This window comes from Dipodomys merriami, unplaced genomic scaffold (assembly GCF_024711535.1).
Source record: "Dipodomys merriami isolate MVZ:Mamm:240054 unplaced genomic scaffold, mDipMer1.0.p SCAF_4, whole genome shotgun sequence".
Lineage (NCBI taxonomy): Eukaryota > Metazoa > Chordata > Mammalia > Rodentia > Heteromyidae > Dipodomys > Dipodomys merriami.
This window is the reverse complement of record NW_027205603.1, coordinates 259,178-283,602: the sequence shown is the minus strand read 5'-3', so window position 1 is coordinate 283,602 and position 24,425 is coordinate 259,178. Positions and strand designations below refer to the sequence as shown.

Genomic DNA, 24,425 nt, shown 5'->3' with positions numbered 1-24,425 from the left:
CTGGCATAATACTTTACATGCAACAGGTAGGTAGTCAAATTAGTGCTGAGCCACCTTCCTGTGCTGGGTACCTGATCCATTTCTACTTTTCCTTGGTTGCTTTTTTTTTTGACTTTTTCTTTTTTTATTGTGAAAATACTGTACAGAGGGGTTACAATTACATGGGCAAGATAATGAGTACTTTTTTTTTATTTTGGTTTGTTTTTTTTTGCCGGTCATGGGGCCTGAACTCTGGGTCTGGGCGCTGTCCCTCAGCTGTTCAGCTCAAGGCTAGTGCTCTACCACTGGAGCCACAGCGCCACTTCTGGCTTTTTCTGTTTATGTGGTGCTGAGGAATCGAACCCAGGGCCTCATACTTGCAAGGCATGCACTCTACCGCTGAGCTACCTTCCCAGCCCCTAATGAGTACATTTCTTATCAAGCATTGTAGCCTCCTCCTTTGTTTCCCCTTCCCATCCCTTCCCATCCTCCCCCCCCCTCCTCCCCCCCCCCAACCAAAGTTGTAAAGTTCATTTTTGACATCACGGCTTGTACATCTCATTGTTGTAGTGTGTCCACTGTATCCCTATTTAACGATTTGTTCCCCCCCCCACAAATTATACCGGCATCAAATACAGTGCAAGCAGGGGTTATACTGTGGGGGAGGGACATACAAAGCAACAAAGAAATAATCTTATAAATGTGTTAGAAACAATCGCATGAAAGAAAAAAAATTTGAATATATATCTTAGGGTTCATTTCCCTAACATCAACTTATCTGACCTTTTCTGCTTGACTCAGACATATACTAGATATTGCAAATAAGGGAAACCATGGGACCTATGTTTCTTTGGGCCTGGCTTACTTCACTTAATATAATTTTTTTCCACACCTTTCCATTTCCTAACAAATGGGGCAATGTCATTCTTTCTGATGGAGGCATAGAATTCCATTGGGTATATTCCTTGTTGGCTTTTGGCAACCCTTTTCAACCCTTACTGTGGCACAGCACAAATGACTAACAATCTTTTATGAACCTTCAATTTGGACAAATTTCCCAGTGTTTGCTATGAAGGGCAATTAAATGTCACCAAAGAGGTAGAGGTCTGCATGTGTGTGTGTATTTTAAGATAATTTACCACTATGTGAGCCACACAATATTCAGTTGATAAGTTGATATATATATATATATATATATGCTTGTCATATTATATATATTATATATATTATATATATATTATATATATATATATATATATATATATATATATATACCATATTATTTCTTCTCTTCATCTGTCCTTGCTATTTATTTATTTTTTATTTTTTGGACTGATAGTAGGGCTTGAACCCAGGACCTGGGTACTGTCTCCTAGCTTTTTTTTTTTGTTCAAGGTTGGCATTCTACCACTTGAACTATTTCTCCACTTCTGGCTGTGTGTGTGTGTGTGTGTGTGTGTGTGTGTGTGTGTGTGTGTGTGTGTGTGTGTGTGTGTGTGTGTGTGTGTGTGTGTGTGTGTGTGTGTGTGTGTAGTTAATTAGAGATAAAAGTCTTACAGGCTTTTTTGCCCGGCTTGAACCATGATCCTTAGATATCAGCCTCCTGAGTAGCTTAAAGGAATGAGCCACTCACACTCAGTTCTGTGCTTGCTCTTTGTGAACTTAAACTTTTTCAAGCTTGTAAAATGAAAGAGACAATGAAATAAGTGGAAGACTTCACACCACCACAGGGACAGGGAGTGGCTGATGGTTGGCAGTGATTGCTCTTGGTATCTCATGGGTTCCCACATAAGCCTCCTGGGAGAACCACCAGGAATTTTCAACTCTTCTCCCAGTCATATGAGAAAGTAAGTGGAGAAGGACAGTATGTTGTGGGAGAAGTCTTCTAATTCATAAAGCACACAAGTGCAGAGACTGTCACTGGTTTGGGTACTAGTTCACCCATGATGCATAAGGGCTTCTTCCGTGATCAAGATACCAAGTATTGGTATCTGTGCGGGAGGGGTGCTGAGGTTGAGGGGGGCTTGCTCCTTCTCAGCATGGAGAGAGAGACAGAGGGGCTTTGTCCCATGTAACCATGGTGACTGAGATGTAAGTTCTACTTATCCTGGAAAATCATGTCCATATCGGTGGCATTGTCGACTTTGAGAAAGTTTCTGCTTTTGCTATGCAATGACCTTGGTTGTTGACCTTGCATAGAAATGCACTTGTCTTTATTCCTGGTATTTTCTATCGCCAACATTACCTTTCGTTTAATGCTATACTGAATTGATAGCAACTCTTTGAGAGCATACTGTTACTACGGGAGAGCCTAGAAATGAGTGTACATGGTTTAATATTATTCAAGTGCTCTCATGTTTACTCTTGGCTGCAGGATGAATTAAGGGAAGAAGATAGTCACTTCTCAGACATGGAGAGCAGTCGGTCCATTTTCAACATGCAAGATTCTTCATCTTCATCTTTGGAAAAGCATGTCAGCTCAGCCAATGGAAATGGAGATCTTGATTCAGGTATGACTTTGCTTGCTTAGTTCTTCTGGACATAGAAATGTTCAGGAAACAGTGGAGTGTTTTTTACTCGACCTCACATACTGCCTGTCCCTGGGATTTGCTGTTTTGTCTAAGCAATGTGTGTGCCTGTACCGTGGTACAGGCTGGTGTTCTATCAGGCTTGGCTGGTGTTCTATCACTTGGGCAATGCCTCCAGAACTGCTTTTTTTTTACTTATTATTTTGATGACAGTGTTCCAGGGATTTTTTTTTTTTTTTTTTTATGTACACACTGGCTTTAACCTCCATCCTCTGGATCTCGCCTACGGAGTAGCTTGGATTACAGATGTGAACCACTGGCCTGTATTTCTGAACTATGCCATGCACATAGTCCATGACTATATCATTTTCAATGATGTGTTTTCAGAATGGTCTAAAAGCCAGCTATGTCTTATTATTAGCCTTCCATTTTTATGCAGCTGCAATATATCTCTGTAGCTTAAGTTGATTGTGAAATTCGTTGATGATAATCTGCTGTCAGGAAATTGTTTGTCCTGATGTTTCCTTGAGAACGGGTTCATAGATGGAAAGTTTGAGACGGAGAATATTATCCCCTGGGGGATTTTACGCCACAGCCCATCAGGTTCTCACCTGGAGACTTGTTCTGTGCTTTTGTACGGTAGATGGTCCACTCTTTCTAAATAAGTCTAAATTATCCTTATGACCCAGGTTTGTTTCCAGCAATGTGACTCATCTGTCTCCTCTCCTTAGAATTTGCATACGTTTTCCTGTGGCCAGGAGACAATGTTGGGATGGGGCTTATTTATTTATTTAGTCCGGCAGTCATTTATTTTTATGATGCTGGGGTTTGACCTCAGGATCTTGACCTTGCATGGCAGGCAGTCTACTGTTGAGCTACACCTCTAACCCTTCTTTGTATTGGTTAGTTTTGAGATAGGGACTTCATGCCATGGCACGTGACTGGACTGCAGTCTATTTTTAGCTTACCATCTGTGACACTGTGCCCAGCTTCTTCCATGTAGACTGTTTTAAGGGGCTGACACGATCCTCCCGATTTCAGCCTTCTGGGAAGCTAGTATTACAGGTGTATCCTGTCATGTTCACCTGTGGGTTGAGAAATGGTCTTGTGAACTGTTCTGTCCAGGCTGGCCTCAAACTGTGATCTACTCATTCTTAGACTCCCAGGACGTGAACAATATGGTGCCCAGAATATGGGGCTAGAAATGTTTGAGCAGGCTTTAAAGCTTCACTTCGTTCTCAAAATCCACATCTTCCAGATTTAAGCATTTGAACTATTGACCACATGATCAAGTATGATTCCTCGAGTTGTCTATTATTATTTTCTTCACTTGTTGGCATATAAAATATTTCCAGTTCTGGAATCAGTTTTTGGATATTTGGTTCTGGGGTCTACCAGGAGCCATGCAGACAGAGACTGAATGCTCAGGGTCTTTTCCTGGAAGAGACTTCAGGATCAACTGTCCAAGAGAAGGAAAATTTAGTGTTCTTTAGTGGATTCTCTATGGATTTGAGAATTACGGATGACCGTGTCCATGTGAGTTCAGACAGATCCTCAATATTTTGAATTCTTTATATGTATTTACTCTCTTAACTCTACTTTGTTTTTGTGTTCTGGTCCTGGGACTTGAACTTAGGGTCTGAGAGCTCTAACAGCATTTTATGCTCAAGTCCAGAGCTCTATGACTTGAGCAAAAGCTCTCACTTTTGGCTTTTTGCTGGTGAATCAGACATAAGAATCTCACAGACTTTCCTACCTGGGCTGGTTTGAACCATGGTCCTCAGATCTCAGCTAGGATTATAAGCATGAGTCAGCAGCACCCAGCTTGTTTTTTATGGTCATTCCTCCACCCCCGAGTGGTAGGGACAGTCATGCAGATCTTTGTGCTCTGATGAGATGATGAGATGATTGTTCTGGCCTCTGGTGTCTTCAGTGTGAGTTGGACCTCCAGGGCGGCTGATGGCTTGAGTTGCTTTGTGAGTTATTTACACTGGTATTCACAATTGCACAATTTTCTACTCCTTAGGATAGTATGAACTCTGAATGTTAGTATTGAAAAGAAGATCTAATCCCTTCTTCCTGTCTCTTCCTGCATTTAGAAAGCACTTAGAAGCTGGTCACTCACTGGTGGTGGCTCATGCCTATAATCCTAGTTACTGGGGTTCAAAGCCAGCCCAGGCAAGAAAGAAATGGAAATGGAGTAGTGGTGCAAAATGGTTGAATACTGTCTTTGAGCACAAAAGTTCAGGGACAACATGCAGGCCTGGTGTTCAAGCCCCAGATTGGCAAAAGCAAACAAATAAAAATGAAAAAAAAAACAAAAACCCAACCAGCCCTCCCCCCACAACAAAATGAAACAAAACGCCCACCTAGTACATAAGAATGCCTACTCAACACTGGGCACCGGTGGCTCACGCCTGTAGTCCTAGCTATGCAGGAAGCTGAGATCTGAGGATTGCAGTTCAAAGCTAGCCCAGGCAGGAAAAGCTATGAAACTCTTACCTCCAATAAACCACCAGAAAACTGGAAGTGGCACTGTGGCTCAAGTGGTAGAGCGCTAGCCTTTGGCTGAAGAGTCGAGAGGTGGCGCTCAGGCCCAGGGTTCAAGCCCTATGACTGACCAAAAAAAAAAAAAGAAAAAGAAAAAGAAAAAAAAGAATGCTTATCCAGCAATTTTATCTGCCCATTCCCACTATCATTAAATAGTTGCTGTAGGATTTAATATTCAGCCTTGCAAAATCAGTGTCATTTCAGATTAGAAAGTGGTGCAAACCCTAGATTTTGAGTTTGTTTATAGCGTATTTCACATGGGCTCCAGCTTTTAATAAGGTATTTATTTTCTTTGAATGTTTATTACAGATCCACAGTGGATCACTGTGGCTCACAAGCACTCCAGCTTTCTTTCAAAACTGTGAAGTTTTCTTAGCATCTTTTCACAGTCAGGTTTCATGACGTCACAAGGGAAGTGCCTCCCAGTGGCTCAATTTATGGCGGAGGAAGATTGTCAGAGTTTCCTTGATAAAATGTTTATGGGTTTAAGAGGCTTATGAATCAGCTGTAAATATTTGCTCTGGGTTTATGGGACCTCTCCTCATAACATTGTGTGTGTTTATCTAATGCTCATTGAAATGTCTTTAGAGAATCGACTGCCTGGGGCTCCTAGGCCCAGAGAAGATTGTATGTGACACAGTATTTTGTAGATGGCTTTATTGTTCAAACACTGCAGTTCAAGTCACCAGTGGCCAGGCATACAGTTTTTCTTTTTCAAATTCCATTTAGCGTATGACTTTTGGGGGTACTTTATGAAGTCTTTCTTTAGGCCAAGGAAGGAATGACCAAAGTTAATGTCTTTCTGATTCCACTGGGGAGATACTGGGAGCTGTCTGATTTTTGTCTTGTCAAGCTGACTGAATAAATAAGTGAACCCCAAAGGAGACAGAGCTCGTTATATTGGGGCGGGGACTGGAAATGTCGTTTGTAGTGAATTGAACTTTGGTTGAAACAACTTTTGGTGAAATTACAAGTAGTGTGAATTAGAATTTTACGAGGAATACAGAGCTACAACAAAAAGTCTCAGAGTCTCAGATTGAGGCCCTGTCCCCCCTCTCCTTATGGGCCATGGCGATGAGGGTTCTGGGGCCTCTAAACTGAGGTATCAAGAGCAGCAGGCAGGGTCAGATGGCTCAGCCTGGATATGAGTGAACATTCTTTGGGGTGAGGGAGTGACTTGCTCAGGACCAGCTCCCATTCATTTTCAACAGCTGACATTCTCAGGGGGCTGCTGTGTGGTCGCTTCTTGCCTTCTCAGGCCAACGGCTAAGTTTCCTGCCTAGGTCTTCTTCCAGCTTAGCTTCTCTTCATCATCCACAGCCTCTAGGGACTCTGCCCTCTCTTATCCTCCTCATGGTGGGTACTTGGATGATGGGTTCCGCCCCTGGCTGTGGCCTGTCATCCCAGGTAGACAGAAGGTAGAGGTGGTGGTGGAGTTTCTGAGTTCTGATAGTAAGCTCAAGAGCCGTGATTACTAAGAGCTCAGCTCTGCAGCCCACCCTCCACTGAGACTATTGCAGTAACATTGAGTCCCTCACCTTTCTGAACTCCTGGTAGCTCTTCTGGGGGTGTCCATCTGTCATGTTTCTTAGAAGATTTGTGAGGCTGTGTGTGGCGCTCTTGGCAGAGCGCAGACCTCAAATCTTATGATGATGTCTGGTTCTGACTGTGGGGTCCGTGGGAAGACAGGGTGTGAGCCAGATGCGTGGCTGAGAAGAAGTTCTGGACAGGATCTGCACTAGGCTCCAGTCCTCCTTTGCCGTTTTGGCAAAGGCCCAGGGCTAACATCATGCCTCTCACCAGTGGATCAGACAGCAACTATGCTGAGAGATGTCCAGATGTGCTGCTCAAGGGACAAAGTAACACAGGGCTGACAGCTGCCGCCTGGCATGTATTTTAGATTATGACTGTATTTGCTTTGGGTGGCTTCCCTGTGTCCATGCAAGTCAAAACCCTTACCATCATTTATCAATAGCTAGGGGATTAGGATCCACCATTAACTTTATTAATTAGTTATTAATTAATTAGGTACTGTTGCTTAAGCTTTTGAACTCAAGGCTAGACACAGCTCCACTTTTGCTTTTTGGCATTTAGTTGGAGATAAGAGACTCATGGACTTTCCTGCCCTGGCTTGCTTTGAACCTCAATCCTAAAATATTAGCTTCCTGAGTAGCTAGGATTACAGACCTGAGCCACTGATGCCTGGCTCTCCCATTAACTTCTTTTAAGAAGCCTGCTTGTTGTTGAAAGGCCCGAGTCCGTGAAGGTGGCCTTTCCTCCTTATCTCTTGGCTGTTTGATTATAAGTCATTTTATTGGAGTAACATTAGAGAAGCAGTTCTAAGGAACTTTGATTATATAAAGCAATAGTTATGGTTCTGGCCTTCGACTTAGCATTCTAAATTTTTAAACAATACCCCTTTCTATCCAGTGTCAGGACCCTGCCGAGTATATTTAAAAATCCCTAGTAGAAAAAAAAGATCTAGAACCTTCCTACTTAGATCCTCAATCCCTGCTAGCCCTGGGACACTGGACAGGTGTGCCACTTCTGTACCAACCACAGGCTGGAAAGCCGCATTTCCTCATCACCAGTAAAATTGCCTCCTGCTTGGGAAAGACTTATGGGCGCAATGGTACCATGCATTGAGCATTATTGAAAAGGAAGAGAATATAAAATTTGAAGCTCCATTTGCATGTTCAGGCAGCTCTTCCTGCCGTGGATTCTCCTGTGTGGTAGCCTGTGGTGGAGAGGTTAAAATAACACATGCATTTCTTAACACTTCTACTAGAAATGATAATGCCACCTGGATCTTAAAATACATTAATTAGTGCTCTCCAGTTATGCATATGGTATCTTAAGGCATAGCCATAGTGTCTTTGGTTATCACTTGATTTCCTTCAAAGACTTAGTTGCTGGGTCTGTGCAGATTTAAAGTATTTCCAAGTTTTTAAGAATTAATTTATTGTAAGCCGGGCTCACACCTATAATCCTGGCTACTCAGGAGACTGAGATCTGAGGATTGTGGTTCAAAGCCAGTCTGAGCAAGAAAGTTCATGAGACTCTTGTTTCCAATTAAGTACCAGAAAACTGGAAATGGCTCAAGAGGTAGAGTGCTTGCCTTGAGCTGAAGAGCTAAAAGACAGCGCCCAGGCCCTGAGTTCAAGCCCCATGACCAACAAAAAAAATTAATTTATTGTTATCATATAGGCAATGTACAGAGCGATGATCATTACATGACTCAGGCAGTGAGTAGATTTCCTTTCATAGTGTCTTCTGTTCCCTCACTCTCTCCCAGTCCCTCCCTCCCATAGTTTTGATTTTCTTTTTTTTTTGTCGGTCATAGGGCTTGAACTCTGGGCCTGGGTGCTGTCCCTCAGCTCTTCAGCTCAAGGCGAGTGCTCTACCACTTGAGCTACAGCGCCACTTCCGGTTTTCTGGTGGTTTATTGGAGATAGGAGTCTCACGGTCTCTCTTGCCTGGGCTGGCTTTGAACCGTGATCCTCAGATCTCAGCCTCCTGAGTAGCTAGGATTACAGGTGTGAGCCACCAGCGCCCGGCTCATAGTTTTGATTTTTGCAGAGACATGTTGTACATTTGATTGGACTTCTCCTTGTTCCCTGTGACCAGAGAAACATATGTTCTCTTCTAGTGTGTTTTTCTGGTATGAATGACCCTGATTGATCTTTCCTGTCAGGAGAGGGAACCAGGACAGGGCCAGGCAGGCAGCTGGTCTCTTTCTGTCACCAACTTGCAAGGTGGCCTCATGCCCCAACAATCCTTCTGGCCCTCCATTTTTTCCCCTTCTAAAAGGGGAAAAAGGAACTTTTTCTGTTACTGTTTTGTAAAATCAAGCCTCTTGTGGCACTAGTAGTTAAAGATACTGTTTTATCATCTTTCATTAATTAGGGAAGGTATTCAGTAGAAAGATAGGTCGGGTACCTGTGGGCATAGTGGTACAGACTCAGTTCCTGGAAGTACCCTTCTTCTGCTCCTCTGTCCTTCCCACAGGGTAGGGAGTCCCGGATGAATGGCAAACAAATGCATTACTGTGCAACAAGTAGGGGCTTGAGATGAGTCTCTTTCATGTGTCCTGACCATTGATTTTTGGCAGGGTAGTCAAAGAAGGCTTCCACCTCTCTTACGAAGGTTTTGCAAGGAATTCCGCATGTTCTTCTAAGCCACTGAGTTGATCTGTCTCTTCCATCAAGGATTCTCTGCACCCAGTTGAAGGCCAGTGCCTTTCTGTGCTTTGCCCTCTTACTGATTTTCTTTCTTTCTTTTAAATCTCTGCAGAGGAAGGCTCCAGCTTGGAGGAAATCGGCTTTAACTGGGGAGAATACCTGGAAGAGACAGGTGCAAGGGCAGCTCCTCATGCATCCTTCAAACACGTATGTAAAGTGGCTCATCTCTTTCAATCTTTGGGTAAGGAGGGAGGGGGAGGGCATCTGTAGGGCAAACTCATCAGAAGGAGGGAGCAAAAGAAAAGATAAGGAAGTTTGATTTTTTCCACTGACAGCTGCAGATCAGGAGGACCACAGGTAAGGTTGATTCTAATAAGTAAAAAAGCCAGCAAACCAGGCAAGAAGATGCAATAGGTAATGTTTTCTTAGTGGCCATACTAAATATATGTGTGTGTGTGTGTGTGTGTGTGTGTGTGTGTGTGTGTGTGTGTGTGTGTGTGTGTGTGTGTGTGTACACACTGTATATACTATATATATGCATACATAAGATATAAAACATTATATTTATTATATAATATGTGACGTTTATTGTGCCAGTACTGGGGCTTGAACTCAAGGCCTGGGAGCTGTCTCTTATCCATTTAAAGCTGGTGCCTTACTACTTGAACCACAGCTCCACTTCCAGTATTTTGATGGCTTATTGTAGACAAGTCTGACTGACTTTTTCTGTCAGGGTTAGCTTCAAAGCAGGATCTTCAGATCTTAGCCTCCTGAGTAGCTAGTGTATATTCTTATATTGAACTGATGTTTTGGTTTTGAAAGGACACATAGGAATTTCATAATTATTTGTAGTTCGATGAGACAAATGAGAGAATAACCAGAAATAATTCTGAAACTACTTATATCTAATAAAAATCATTTTTACTAATATTAAGAATATTACACTACTAATGAGGATTATTCTAAATATTAACATTAATTTCTTTGGATAAATGCAAATAATATGCTCACAAGAGGACAAGGCCTAGGAAATGAGAAAAAAAGAGTTCTTATCAGATTTTTGCTTAAAGTGAGACAATGGTACTATATAATCAGCAAAGAAAAGACTGAATTTTGGAGACCTAATTCTCAGTCAGGAATATTCTATTAATAAGTGAGAATGGAAATCTGAGAAATCTTTTTTTTTTTTTTCTACCTGGGTAGGTTCCCCAGGGCAAAGATTCAGCCCAAGTTTCAAAAGAAACTCAGCTTCCTTAACTTCCCTTTGGCTCCCTGGCTGAGGAAGAGAGCTAGAACTTTTTGATTCTTTATGTAATAAGACCTTTAATTCTTTCGGGAGGTCATGTTCTTTTGGAAAGGAATTTTAAGACCACGTAAACCTGTGTGTCCTTGTGAAGGTCAGGTTTTGGCACCTTTTGTGTAAGAGTTGATGGTGAATATGATTGGGGCTGGCTCATAAAAGCAAGAGCTAAATGAGAGAGCATAGCAGGCCCCAAGCCTTCCTGACATGTCTCAGTGCAGGTGGTAGTTCTGTGAAAGACATGGTTAACGGATGTCTGAAGGTAGTTGGTAGGAGATGAGTTGGAAGTTTGCTGAAGGCTGCTTGGGAAAGAGACATTGGTTGACCACTTGCCCTTCCTCAGTGTGCAAAGAAGTCATTGTTTTCTTTCTTTGTAAATTCCCATTCTCAGATTCATCCATTTCCCCACTTCCCTTTCAGCAGCACTAGCTACCCCTGGGTTCTGAGCTATTATTTACCCACCATTATCTCTCCTGATGCTTTGGTCCTGTAGGGCAGTGTTGGCATCTTTCCTTGAGGAGTAGCATTCCCAGGTCTGTAGGGCATTTTTTATGTTTGGGTGGTACTAGAGTACCACCAGGTCCTTGTGCTTGCTCTTTTGGTGCTCTGCCACTTGAGCTACACTTCCATCCTAGCTTTTTACTGGCTATTTTGGAGATGGAGCCTTGTTGACTCTTCTGTCTGCACTAGCCTTTAATTGTGGTCCTCTGGATTTCAGCCTCCTGACTAGTTAGGATTACAGAGATGAGCCAAGGACACCCAGCTTGTATGTCAGCTTGAAAGGAAAAGTAGCATCAGGCACAGGGATAAGTACCACACTGGCCAAGTGTTTCTTTTAAGGACCTGCTGCTCAAGGACAGTACAAATATTAGCTTTGGAATGTTAAGACCCACCAGACTGCAGGATTTTTTTTTCTTATTGTGGAAGGATAGAGGGAATTTATTTGCCCAGATTATCTGTTTAGGGCTGGTTTTGAACAAGGATCCTTAGATCTCAGTCTCCTGAGTAGCTAGGATGACAGGTACAAGCCACTAGTACCTAGTGATCTGTTTTCTTTTTCTTTTTTTTTTCTCTGAATGTAACTTCTGGAAAATGTAGCATTATGTTTACAACTCACATCATACTTTTCTTAGACAAATACATGCCTGTATTATGGCAAGAGAAATAGTTTTCAAGTGCTCTCATTTTCAAGTAGTTCCTACCGTCTTTGGAAGTATGAGTCCAGTGGATTAAATCGTGTTTCTCTGTTTCTGATTTCTTAAGGTTGAAATTAGCATTCAGAGCAACTTCCAGCCGGGCATGAAGTTGGAGGTGGCCAACAAGAACAACCCGGATACGTACTGGGTGGCCACGATCATCACCACGTGCGGGCAGCTGCTGCTTCTGCGCTACTGTGGTTACGGGGAAGACCGCAGGGCTGACTTCTGGTGTGATGTGGTCATAGCAGACCTCCACCCTGTGGGGTGGTGTACACAGAACAACAAGGTCTTGATGCCGCCCGACGGTGAGCACCCTCTACCGAACGAAGTCCGGTGATCATCCTTCAACAGGCCTGTATTCACTGTCATGTCAGAAAGGACCTCCTAGAAAATTCTGAATGGGTTATTGCCAAGGTTGTCCAGTTCTTTAAAAATTCAGTCTTGGGCTTTCTTAAAAGCTGGAAAACATTGGAGCAGGGGGAAGTGGATTTATTTCTACTTGGCAGGCCTGGCCCTGACTGCTGAGCCAGCTATAGACCTATAGGTGGTGAACATATTGGAATTGAATCCTTCTATTGCTTTTGGCGGTTGGGAGAAGAAAGCTGATGAGATGCTTATGCATGAGATCTTGTTTTTTCCTATCTGGTAGTTGAGTAGTTTGCTTTTCTTCACAGAAGCATCCCCTCAGATGTCGGCCTCCTGAGTAGTTAGGATTATAAGGCAAAGTGACTAGTACTTGGCTATCTAATAAGTTTTAACATGTCTTGTTGAAGAGAGACCAGGAGAATCAGAAGCATTTAGAAAGCTGAAAGAGGAGAACTGACATCCCTTGGCCCATGGAGATGAGATCAATTTAGTTACTATAAACCCATGGTTCTCTATTAGGCGGTGGTTTATGTCCCATGGACATCTGGTAATAGCTGGAAGCAGTTTGGGTTGGGCTCATGGTAGGAGGGAGTCACTGGTCCTAACACTCAGCGGGCCCAGTTAGGGATGCTATTATAGTTTCCACAATGGATAGGATGACCCCACAACTAGGAACTACCCAGCTCAACCTGCCAGCCATGCTGAGACTCAGAGATCCTATTGGAGAAAAAAATGGCTGTGGGGTACAAAGACACTAAAGCTCATCTGGTTCTCACCATGTAAATGCTGAGTTCGACCAAGTATTTGACTCTCAGCTCCCCATTCTGTATGTTTCATTGTGAGGCCTTGGTAGCATTGTTGTGTGACAGCATTAGGTGCTCTGTCTTTCAAGCATGTGTCATATCCTTGTTCCTATTCAGCTGCCTGGTTTTCTCTGGAAATGACATATATGGTTTTAGAGGTCACCAACAGCTGCCTTAGCATTTTAATTTTTTTGCCTTTTTTATTTAAATTTTAATTTTATTGTCAAGATGATGTGCATAGGGGTTACAGTTACATAAGTAAGGTAATGAGTACATTTCTCGTCGGACTTCCTCTCCCTCAACTCTTTGTTTTTCTAACTGAAAGGAGGATCTGGTTTTTTATTTTTATTTTTCTCTTGAATAGTTTTTGTAATACATAGTTGATAGCTTACTAAGGAGAAAGAGGGTCAGGAAAAATGGCTGGCATTTTCAGAATTACATTTTTGTGACAGCTGTCAGGACTGAGTCTATTGTCTTGGTTTTAGGTGACATCTTGGCCCTTTGTTGTCTCAGAAGAGAGCGAGAGAAGGGTTTTTGTTTTCATCTTTATGTCTTCTCTGTCCTGTTCTTGGGACTTGTTCCTCCACCTCCTCTTCCAGCTGTCCACTTTTTTGGATTGCCTACCTATATTCACATGATTGGGCCCTCAATGTGGATTGTATCCCAAAAGTATTTTTTTGTTGTTATTTTTTTGTTTTGCTATTTCTAAAATGTAATTCAGATGCCACAAAATTCATCTCTTGCAAATGTTCTATTCAGTCGGTGCTGGTGGTTCATGCTACTCAGGAGGCTGAGATCAGAGAATCATGGTTCGAAGCCAACCTGTATAAGAAAGACCGTGAGATTCTTATATCCAATAAACCACTCAAAAAATGGGAAATGGTGCTATAACTCAAATGGTAGAGTGGGGGCTTTGAGAAAAACAAGCTCAGGGACAGTGCTCAGGCCCTGAGTTCAAGCACCAGAACAGGTACACACACATACACACACACACACACACATACATACACACACAAGTTCTATTCACTGACTTTTAGTATATGTACAAGGTGTGCAACTACTGTAACTGATACTAGACTGTTTTTATCACCCCAAATGATTCCTTAGTTTCCCCCTCCTACTTTTTGTTTCCATAGACTTTGCTATTCTGAGCATTTCATATATATGGAGTCTGGTGGAATTTGTTCTTTGGTGTTTTGTCTTTTTCCTTTAGTATAATATCCTTAAGGCTCATCCATATTGGCTCTTGTGTTAGGATTTTTTCTTTTTATATGGCTGAGTAATATTCCTTATATGAGTCTACCATAATTTCTTTTTCCATCCATACAGTGTAGGGACAGTAAGCTCCATGCTGTGAGCTTGCTTGCCTGTCTTCCCCAGTGTGAGCACACACTGCCTGAGTCGTCAGAGTTCTCAATAAAGTTGGTGAGTGATTGAGAAATTTACTGAAGGAAGCTGGAATTCTGCTTAAAGATTGTTCAGACACCATTAGTATCACTAGGGCAATGATTGTGTTGTCTCTCTTAACCTTTCTTCCTTGCATTTCAAGTTAGTATAGCATGTGTTTTTCTATCTAGCAATATAAGCCTTTATTTCCTCCTTGTTCTTGGAAGAGTACTGTTTGGGTGAGCCCTGGAGAATGGTTGTTAGGATGTTAATGCTTTATCTCAACTCCCAGTTCGGCATATACAAATTCTAGGGCATGTGAGTATGTGGAGGCAGCTTTGAGCAGACAAGTGCACTGTGGGTTTTTTTGGGTAATTTCTACTCCAACTCCCCCAGACTCAGGCAAAATTGGTCACAAATGACATTTTCAGATCTTGCTTTGAATTTAAACTGACACTGAGGTGAGAAGACTCAATGTAACATTTGATTATCTCATTTTCCCATGTGTTCTGATCTGTCTTAAAGTCATTCTGGATGGATGTATTGTATTGCTGGAGTACTGGGGAATACCAGTTCTAGTTAGAGAATTAGATCCTTTCCCTCCAGCTCTGAAGACCTTGGCAAGGTACACATGTTCTCATAGGAGGAGCCAGGCATATGGCCGAGGGGTGTGGGGGAGTCCACCAAGGGGCCCCTTGAGAATCAGGATCTCTGTCTGGGGCCCTGTTCTGTCTATGGCTGTGCTTTCATTGTCCCATGTGTGACTCTTAGTCTGACACTTGAGGAGTTAAATACCCTTCAGTTAGTAGCTACTCTAGTTAGGGGTTTTAGGGAGATGTTCCAGAAATTCTAATACAACAGTCCAAGAGCTTGTGGATTTGTGGATCCTGCTGTTACCCGAGAGAAGAGGCTTAGTTGATTCATCAGCTCCTAGCTCACACTTGGAAGAAAAACGTGGCCATAGTCACAGTTTCAGAACCCATCAAGTTTGAGTCCCACAGGCTGGGCTATTAGCCAAGACATAGCGCCTGTGAGATAATAAGTTCAGAATGAAAAATGGGAAAATGCCTAGAAAAGGGAGCCCATTAACATGACAGAAAGATCTGAAGTCTGTTTAGCAGTAAGTGACCCTAAATTGAGGATTTCTCTAGTGCTGGTGTATAAAGAACTTGAAAGAATTTATAGGTAATCAATATGACTTGGAAATCTTTAGTACAGAGAACAAAGTCAGGAAATCTCAGGGTCATGGGGCAAGAGGTCTTATTGATTGCTGGAGGATGGGATAATTATTGCTTTGTAACCAAAGGCAGGCAGTGGTTGTTCTGAAGGGACTCAGAATCTATGGTTGGAATGGGGGAGTTGTGTTGGTGTGGTTTTTCTTAGAGAGCTAAGAGAGTTGTGAATTCTGCAACTGTACCTGGCTCATCTTTGTTGTGGTTGAAGTTGAACAGCATTGGAGAATATTTACATGACACTAAAGTTTCTGTCTGGGAAGGTCTGTGGTAACAGAGATCTTCTGGATTTCCACGAATCAAAATAGCGTAAACCAAGGGACACTGGGTCTAGAACAGAGATCTGAGACGCTTGGTTCCACCATTAATTTAGCTTCCTAGGGTGAGAACTCACTGCTCCCCATAATTCTCACCTTTGAAACAGTAGTCATGGTATATAACCTCTGAAGAGCCTTCTGATGTGAAATTCTATGGTTTTTGGGTAATGGGATTTGATTTGGAAATAGGAACTATCTATACAAATCAAGAATCTGTCCTAAGCACTAATCACAGGGGTCAAGTGTCCATGATGCTGTTGGGATTGGCAGAGCTTTAATGGATTGGAGGACATATTAACTAGGATAGCAGATTATTCTGAGTGCCTGGGTAGGATTTGTCTCAGTCAGGAATTAGCATCTCTGGTCCCTATCTGAAACAGAGAGAAAGGAGTATTCTCTGTCCAAGACTGAGTGGTCTGGAAGCTGAGTGGTGGATGCGAAAGATGTGCATGGGACATATCTATTGCCCTCTGTATCCCCTGGAAGAAGCAGGGAGGAGGGTGTCTCTCCCTGTTGGATGGAGACTGCAGAGCGGGGGTCATTTGAATGCATCCAAAATAGTCTCCTGTCTTTTTCAGTTGTTTCAGTGACAGAGTGCTTTTTTTTTAAGATGATCCTTTTATGGGGCACATAGAACTTCTTTACTGTTTTCATATTTTCCTGCCCCACTGTTTATTAATTTCAGCTGAGAATTAAGACGAGGCGTTGTGTTTCTGTTACATGTTATGAGGAAGGCAAACCAGAAGTACAGCATTCCCATGTGTGTTACTATGATGGGATTCCATGAACAGAGCACCCCATTAATTAAGGACATTTTCAGAGAGACGGGTTCAGTGGCCAGTTGGCTGCTCAGAGAATGGTGTTGGGAAGGGGGTAATCTTTCGTATGAAAAGCATGAGGGAGCCTATATTAAAGCATCACTGAGTGCAAAGTTGCGGGGGGGTTATGGCCCATGTTAGTGAAGCTAAACGTTTGGCCTTAGTAAATCAATAAAGTGAGGTTTATTCATAAGTGCATGCAAAGCTGGCAAAAGGCAGCCACCCAATAATTATTGTTTATGGTGATAATGGACAGAAATAATTTAATTCAGGGACAGTTGCATTGTTATTTATTGAGAAGTGGCAATATTCCCTTCTTGATGTCAGAGGCCAGGAGCTCTGGGCATTCTGGCTGGTGCTTACTGAGCCTCTGAAAGGACCCTCCTGCCTAGAACTTCAGGTAATGGGGGATGGGGTGATATGTATACAAATAAAAGCCCCATCGGTTTATAAATGGGGAGATGGTTATGGGTGCTCTCCGCTGTCGCAATAAAAGCGTTGGAATTGCCATGCCTAAGGAATCAGCCTAATTTTTATTTTTTATTTTTATTTTTATTTTTTTTTGCTATTATTAACATTTCTGTAATTTGAATTGCAAACTCTCTAGTCTCGCCAGATTGACTCCATTTACCATTCAGGGGGTTGAATCACAATGACTGGAGTTAGTTAATATATAACGTATTTGAATAAAGGGATGTTTATTCATGAACAGTGAGGGGAAAGTGTGAAGATGGGCGTATGTTATGTGGGTGGGTCCTGCCAAATCCACCAGCCTGGCTCCAGGACTGGTTTTGGAAATTGTTGGTTTTCCTGTCGTTGATCCTAATGGAAGGGTTGCTGAGGATACGGTACACCGGACCCTAAACTTCTCAGACCACCGGCTCTACCCGTCCATCCATCCATGCCCATTGTTTAACCATAGACTCTGAGAAATGCCAGGTGGTGGTGCTTTATGAGCCTATCAAATTTTAAGATTAATGTTTTTTAAATGACATTTTAGTAATGCTAATGAGATTCAAACGGTCACACTGTTTCCTTTGGCTGTCTTCAATGGAAACTATGTGTTTATTAATAAGAAAATGTGTAAATATTAAAACCCAATTGGTTTTTCACTGATCAGTAGGGAAGTAGGAAAAGAAGATTCCTTAAATGTTTATGTTTGTCTTGACATTTGCCATATACCACATACTTAATATATTTATTGCTGGTACTGGGGTTTGAATTCAGGGCCTTGAGCTCTTGTTTGTTTGTTGTTGTTTTTTTTTCTTTTTAAACTCAAGTCTGGAGCTCTACCACTTGAGCCCCATACTTCTACTCTGGCTTACTTTTTTGTGGGTTAGTTTGGTGATAAAGAGTTCCATGGATTTGTCTATTTAGGCTAGCTGTGAACTGTGACCCTCAGATCTCAGCCTCCTGAGTTGCTAGGATGACAAGCATAAGCCACTGGTGCCTGACTGTTTTTCATTTTCTTGCAAAAACAAATCTTATAAACCAACAAATAAACCAATCTTATTATGTTTGTGCAGTAGTCCCCTCAATACTAGTATTTTTATTGTGTGCCTGTATTATAGAACTAGATAACTCCATTCGATTGTAACCTCAGTACGGCTCAGTGAAGTGAGTAACTGTGTATTGTGTACTTTTATTTTACATTTGAAGTGAACATGATTTCCAGGACAGGAGGTTGCATTTGATTTTAAGCTAAGGGTGGCTAGTCCCCACCCTGACATCACTCCTTAGATAATCATAAGGATAGAAAGGGCCATCAGTCAATATTTGATCATGGATTAAACTACATTAGTAACATCTGATGTTAGAACAAGCAGACCTGCAACCTTCCTTGTGGAACTGGCTTCCTGCGATCCTGAACAATCATGTAGAAAGCTGCTTGCCCTGAATGTTCTTTCCAGTGTGTCTCTTTTTCAGTGGCAAATACAGGGAAGAGCTTTGGTCTGGAACTTCTTTGTGGAATGGTAATCATGAAATTATGCAAAGTTATGTAAATGGTATCAGATGCTATTTGGGTTTTCCTGAGCTGCATGAAAACTGTTAAGTACAAAGCAGTGACTAGAAGATTTTCCTTTTTAGTGCTAGTCATAAATGAATTTATTCTCTCCTCCCTACTCCAGCAGCATATGTAATTTAAATCAAGCATGTGTTTGGTGCTGTGGACTGAGGCTGTTGGTCCCATGTCTTTCCTTGGCCTGTGGTCTATACACCTTTTACTCGTTAAGTGTGTGTGTGTGTGTGTGTGTGTGTGTGTGTGTGTGTGTGTGTGTGTGTGTGTGTGTGTGTGTGTGTGTGTGTGTGTGTGTGTGTGTGTGTGTGTGTGTGTGTGTATGTGTGTGTGACAGTACTGGAACTTGGACCCAGGTCCTAGGTGCTGCCCTTTAGCTCTTTGAATTCTTTAGGTGATTTCTGTGACTAAAACGTTATGTGAAAAAAATCTTGCTTTTTATCTAGATAATAGTTTGTCTGAGAGGAAGGCAAGGTAAATACATTTCTTAGAATAAGGATGTAATGATTTGTGATTTATGTAAGTTCTTATTTTATTACTCATCTAAATATTACTAGATCTATTAACACAACACCCAGCCATGTGTCACAATTAAACTTAGTCATTTTGGCATGTTTTCAACTTTCTGTCACATAAAAAATACTTGTTCTTACTGTAGGAGCTACTCGCTTAAAATTATTTTTAATGGAGATTTTATACTAGCATTCATTAATTTCACGGGGTGGGGGATTGTTTTGTCATTTCCATTGGTACATGCATGTAACACAGCCCACCAACCACACACTTCCAATCATTTTCTCTCGTACCCTCTTCCTACTCCTTAAAACAATCTAGCAGGTTTCATTGACCGTAGTCTCCTTCATTTACCTTCTCCCTTCACCTTCCCCCTTCCACTAATAATCAAGCTCCCCTAGTGGAGCCTGTTTGACTTCACTGTGATTTACTTTTTGAGAGTTTAGTATATATTCATTGTACCACTTTGTTTTACCATGGTTTTCTACAGATGCATATATTATATTTTAATTGGATCACCCCCATCTATTGCTTGCTTTCCCTATCCTCCCTAACACTCTAGTCTCAACAGCTTTCAATGAGATTCCTTATGCCCTCTTTGTATAAGGACCTATTGTATATTAATATTAATCACCTTCCATCATTCTTTTTCCATCTTCTCATCCTCTCAAATACCTTTTTCCCCCAAATAGTCTCACAGTTATAATTATAGCTATCTACGTATCTATCTTTCTATGTATCTATCTATCTATGTTTATGTACACACATATTTAATTAGACACTAATCTCTGGAAATATGGAGAATATCTTTTTTGTCTGGATAGGAACTTCTCTTCCTAAGACTTTTTTTTTCCTTTCAAAACTTAAAAAAAGATTCTCTTAGAAGTTTTGTTCTGTGGAAATTTATAAGAAGTGCAGTCTGGCCTGCCACTGGAACCCGAACCCTAGCTTCTATGGTGATCCTCCAGGAATTAAGCTCAAAGGCCACTGTGGCTTGCACTCTGCGGGCTCTTCAGTAGTTCTAGAGGGTCTGGATCTGAGCTCTGTCCATTGGGAGTGCTCATCCAGCGCTTCTGCTGTGAAGAGGCAGCCTGGGGTACTACTGACCACTGAGCCTCTACCTAACATGCTCCTCAGTGACTATTTCATATCCAGTATGAAAGGTAATGCTCAATGAGCACTTACCTAAGTTTAAATGGCTCATAAAACACTCGTGGTTTTTTTTTTTGCTGGTTGGTGCTGGGGTTTGAACTCAGGGCCTTGTACTTGGTTAGGTAAATGCTTTAACATTTGAGCCATCCCTCCCCCCATCCTTTTCTGTTTTAGTTTTTCTTTTAGGTAAGATCTAGGCGTTTTTACCAGGGGCTCAGCCTCTGAGTAGCTGGGATTATGGATGTGTAACAACATGCTCTGCATTTATTATTTTTTTTTTGTTGGTCGTGGGGCTTGAACTCTGGGCCTGGGCGCTGTCCCTCAGCTCTTCAGCTCAAGGCGAGCGCTCTACCACTTGAGCTACAGCACCACTTCCGGTTTTCTGGTGGTTTACTGGAGATAGGAGTCTCACGGTCTCTCCTGCCCGGGCTGGCTTTGAACCGCGATCCTCAGATCTCAGCCTCCTGAGTAGCTAGGATTACAGGCGTGAGCCACCAGCGCCCGGCATTTTTTTTTTTTTTTTTTGTGATAGTCTGCCTAACTTAGTGTCAGGGTGGCCTCAAACTATGCTCCTTTAATCTCTGCCTCCTAAATCATTGGGATTATGGAAGTTAGCCACTATGCCTGCCTCGTCCCTCTAGTTATAAAAGAGGCCTGGTGAACCTTTTGTAATCAGAAGTAACCATTTTGGGTGGTGTTGCTAATTAAATCTATGATTTGTACTGCCTCTTGCATTTCTGAACTTCATGACCATAGTAAGTCCCCATGTGTAAACTGAGGATAAAGAGAGTGGCCTGCTATGAGTTAAATGGAATTTGTTCATTCAGAGCAGGGCTGACAATGTTGGTAGTATTAAGAAATGTGTGGGTTTTCATTCTTCATCCCTCTGGCTAAGTGTGGTATTCTCTTTACCTTTTAATTTTTTATAGGCCATACACAGGCATGGGAGCTGGCTCAACAGGTAGAGTACCAGCTTAGCAAGCACAAGGCCCTGAACTTATACCCTAGTCTGCCATAATAAATAAATATCCATGGGGCTGTGAAGGTGGCTCAGTGGTAGAGCACTTGCCTTGCATGCCTGAGGCCCTGGGTTCGATTCCCCAGCACCACATAAGCAAAAAGAAAAAAGCCGGAAGTGGTGCTATGGCTCAAGTGGTAGAGGGTTAGCCTTGAGCTGAAGAGCTGAGGGACAGCACCCAGGCCCAGAGTTCAGGCCCCACGACCGGACCCCCCCCCAAAAAAAATATACATATAAATAAGTAAATAGGAAGTGAAGCCTTGTACAAGGGCCTCTGAGCTGAAATAGCAGCAACAGCACAGAAAATTAATTCCTTCTGGTGTTTGCATAGCGGGTACTTGGATGGCGCTTTGGCATTTTTGTTTGTTTGTTTGTTTGCTTGTGCCAGTCTTGGAGTTTGAATTCAGGGCCTGGGAACTGTCCCCGAGCTTCTTTTTGTTCAAGGCTAGTGCTCTACCACTTTAGCCCTAGTGCTACTTTTGGCCTTTTTTTGTATAGTTTCTTGGAGATGAGAGTCTGATAGACTTTCCGGCTTGGGTTGGCTTCAAACCATGATCTTCAAATCTCAGCCTCCTAAATAGCTAGGGTTTCAGGAATGAGCCACCATACCCAGCAAGGGATCCCCTTTCTACTATGCAGAGACAACAACTACATCTGATTTTGAGGCTTGGTTCACATCAACAGCTGCAGATTAGAAACTAGCTAGGACAGCTGTAGTCATACATAGGTGTTACAGAGTGACAGCTGTCAGCCAGTGGCATAAGACAGGGAAGATAGGGGAAGTTGGTTTCAATGTAAGTGCAATCTGATGCCATGTTCCGCAGAAGCAAATAGCCCATCTACACATCTGGGTGCTACGGAGTAATTACAGACTTGAATGTCAGCTGGAACACATAAAGCAGAGGAACTGATTTATATGACTCCATTGTTCAGAAAGTGTAAATTTATTTAGATCTACCAAGCAGGTGACAATAGCACCAGCTAACGTCTGGAGAGAGGAATGTGGTGTGGAAGAGAGATTGTTAAGAGCTGTCACACTTTGACAGATAGGTGCTTGGAGTTGAAATGTCATCTTATTCTAACGGTGGTTGAACTCTCCTGTGATAACAAGACAGGGAATGAGGTCTTTACCTTAGCTTCAAGGTATAGCCCTGAGGATTTGAGAATCAGCCCCACCCTCTCTCTTCCCCCACCCCTGGTCTCTCCATGGAGACATCAAAGCTGGCAAATAGATGATTGAGAACTGTTGTCTTTCCAGATGTCTTCTGCTGTGTTTCACAGCTCAGCCATCTGGGAAGGTATCTGCAGAGGAGGGGCAGATGTGTGGGCTGTCATGGCTGTGGAATAAGGCTGACTAACTGGGGAGGGTCCCATCTGGGGGCTTTTTGCCCCTACATGGGCAATGAATATCTCATGCTCCTGGGTCTTGGGAGCAGGGTCTCCAGGATCAACATGATCTTCTTGGCCAGTGGGCTAGATCTGCCCAGAAAAAGTCTTGCACTTAGAACAGGACTGGGTTCTTAGGCCTGGAAACTTACTGGAAGGGTTAAGGAGGGCCCTGACCTTGTTATATAGGGTAGAAATCGATGAGAAGAATTTGAGCCCTGCACTGGTGGCTAGATGCAGCAGGCTGGGCAGGAGCAGTAGGCGTGTAGGCAGTAGGCAGGAGCAGGAACTATCGGGTCCCCAGTGCCAAGCAGCTTATTAGTTTCCCTCATGCCTCTTTGAGAAGTGGTTCCATGGGGGCATCTTAGATCCTGATGTTTGTAGCTTTGGTGCATCAGTCCTCAAGGCCAGAGACACAGGTGTCCCAGGTTGGTGATTGGCAGGGGTGGACATAGGTGGACATGGTTCTGAGGGTCTCAAGAAGGTGAAGGGTGACTGTGGGGGCGGGGCTTGCCGGGAAGAACATCCCAGCCCCCGGGGTTATGGAGTCCTGTCTTGTTTAGTGTTATTGGGCATCGTACCAAGTCAGATGGGTTTGGTGGAATGAAAGAAATACTCATTTCATATTCTTCATCTGCACATCTAATGTGTAATTTGTGAGCCCATCAAAATTAATTTTAGATCTCTAACGGCCATGAGCCTTTGGATTTCTGAATACTGCTAATGACTTTTCCCCCTAGTTAAATGTGTGTATTTATGGGCCCTTCTTGGGTGGATTTCTGTGAAGGATTATACATGGCGCATGTACCATAAATAACCAACCCGCCAATAAATGTCAATTAAAAATTCGAATCAACATAGCTGCTAGCCGTCTTTTAACACTTAGGTACAGTTATGAGGAGATCAAATCTCAGCCTGCCACACAGTTTTGGATGACAGACGCTGCCTGTTGTGTCCAGCTGTGGGTTCTCAGCACAGTCTCTCCTTGAACTGCGACACCTCCAGATCTCAGGCCCCCGAGGAGCTAGGATTACCACAGCAGCCAGCTCATGTGGACCATTTCTAACTATGCAGTTCAGTGGTGCTAAGCACATTCACAATGCTATGTCACCATTCACATCATCCATCTTCACGGTCTTTTTCATCTCCCATTGGAACTTTCTGTTCATGAAACATAATTCCACATGCCTGCCCCCCACCCTCCTGATCACTCTCATTCTGGTGAATTTAACTCCTCTAGGTCTACAGACCCCTTTTCCTCTGAACTTTACCTGCATCCCAAACTAGACTCCTTTCTTCCCCTTTTGTTTTGAATACTTATAGACAGATCACAAGGTGTAACTTCCTGCTTCACCTTCTCTCTTGTTTCTGCCCAGACCTGTGGTGTTTCTGCAGTTTTAGGCTTCCATTTCTTAAATAAGCTCTTGGGTGATAGGTTCTATATATTTTCCTCCCCTCACCTCTGGCCTTTCACAGTGGTCTGGTATGGTGCAGGCCTTAGCAGGGAAGTGAGCAGATAAAACTGAATTCCACAAGGGAATTGAACTGCTGCAGTTATGATCTCAGATGATGGGCTCGGTTAATCAAAACGAGCGCTTTCTGAGCAGAGTTGAATCAATACTGTTATTGCATTTGGGAAGTCTTTTTATCCTCCATCCACAGAGAAAGGCTCTTAGTTAA

The 24,425-nt window shown here is 42.6% G+C and overlaps 1 protein-coding gene across 3 annotated transcripts in view; it reads left to right on the top strand.

The window, feature by feature from the left end:
• The window catches only part of LOC138805553 (scm-like with four MBT domains protein 2), a 151,259-nt gene that overhangs the window by 14,464 nt on the left and 112,370 nt on the right, over positions 1–24,425 (top strand). For 2 of the 3 annotated variants that reach the window (XM_069990306.1, XM_069990310.1), the window contains exons 2-4: positions 2,354–2,489; positions 9,351–9,445; positions 11,802–12,042. In XM_069990306.1, coding sequence (XP_069846407.1) covers positions 2,390–2,489; positions 9,351–9,445; positions 11,802–12,042 — 436 coding nt within the window. In that variant the 5' untranslated portion in view covers positions 2,354–2,389. Of the gene's footprint in view, positions 1–1,765; positions 1,827–2,353; positions 2,490–9,350; positions 9,446–11,801; positions 12,043–24,425 lie in introns of those variants that run through there. The other variant, XM_069990309.1, reaches the window with a different exon arrangement.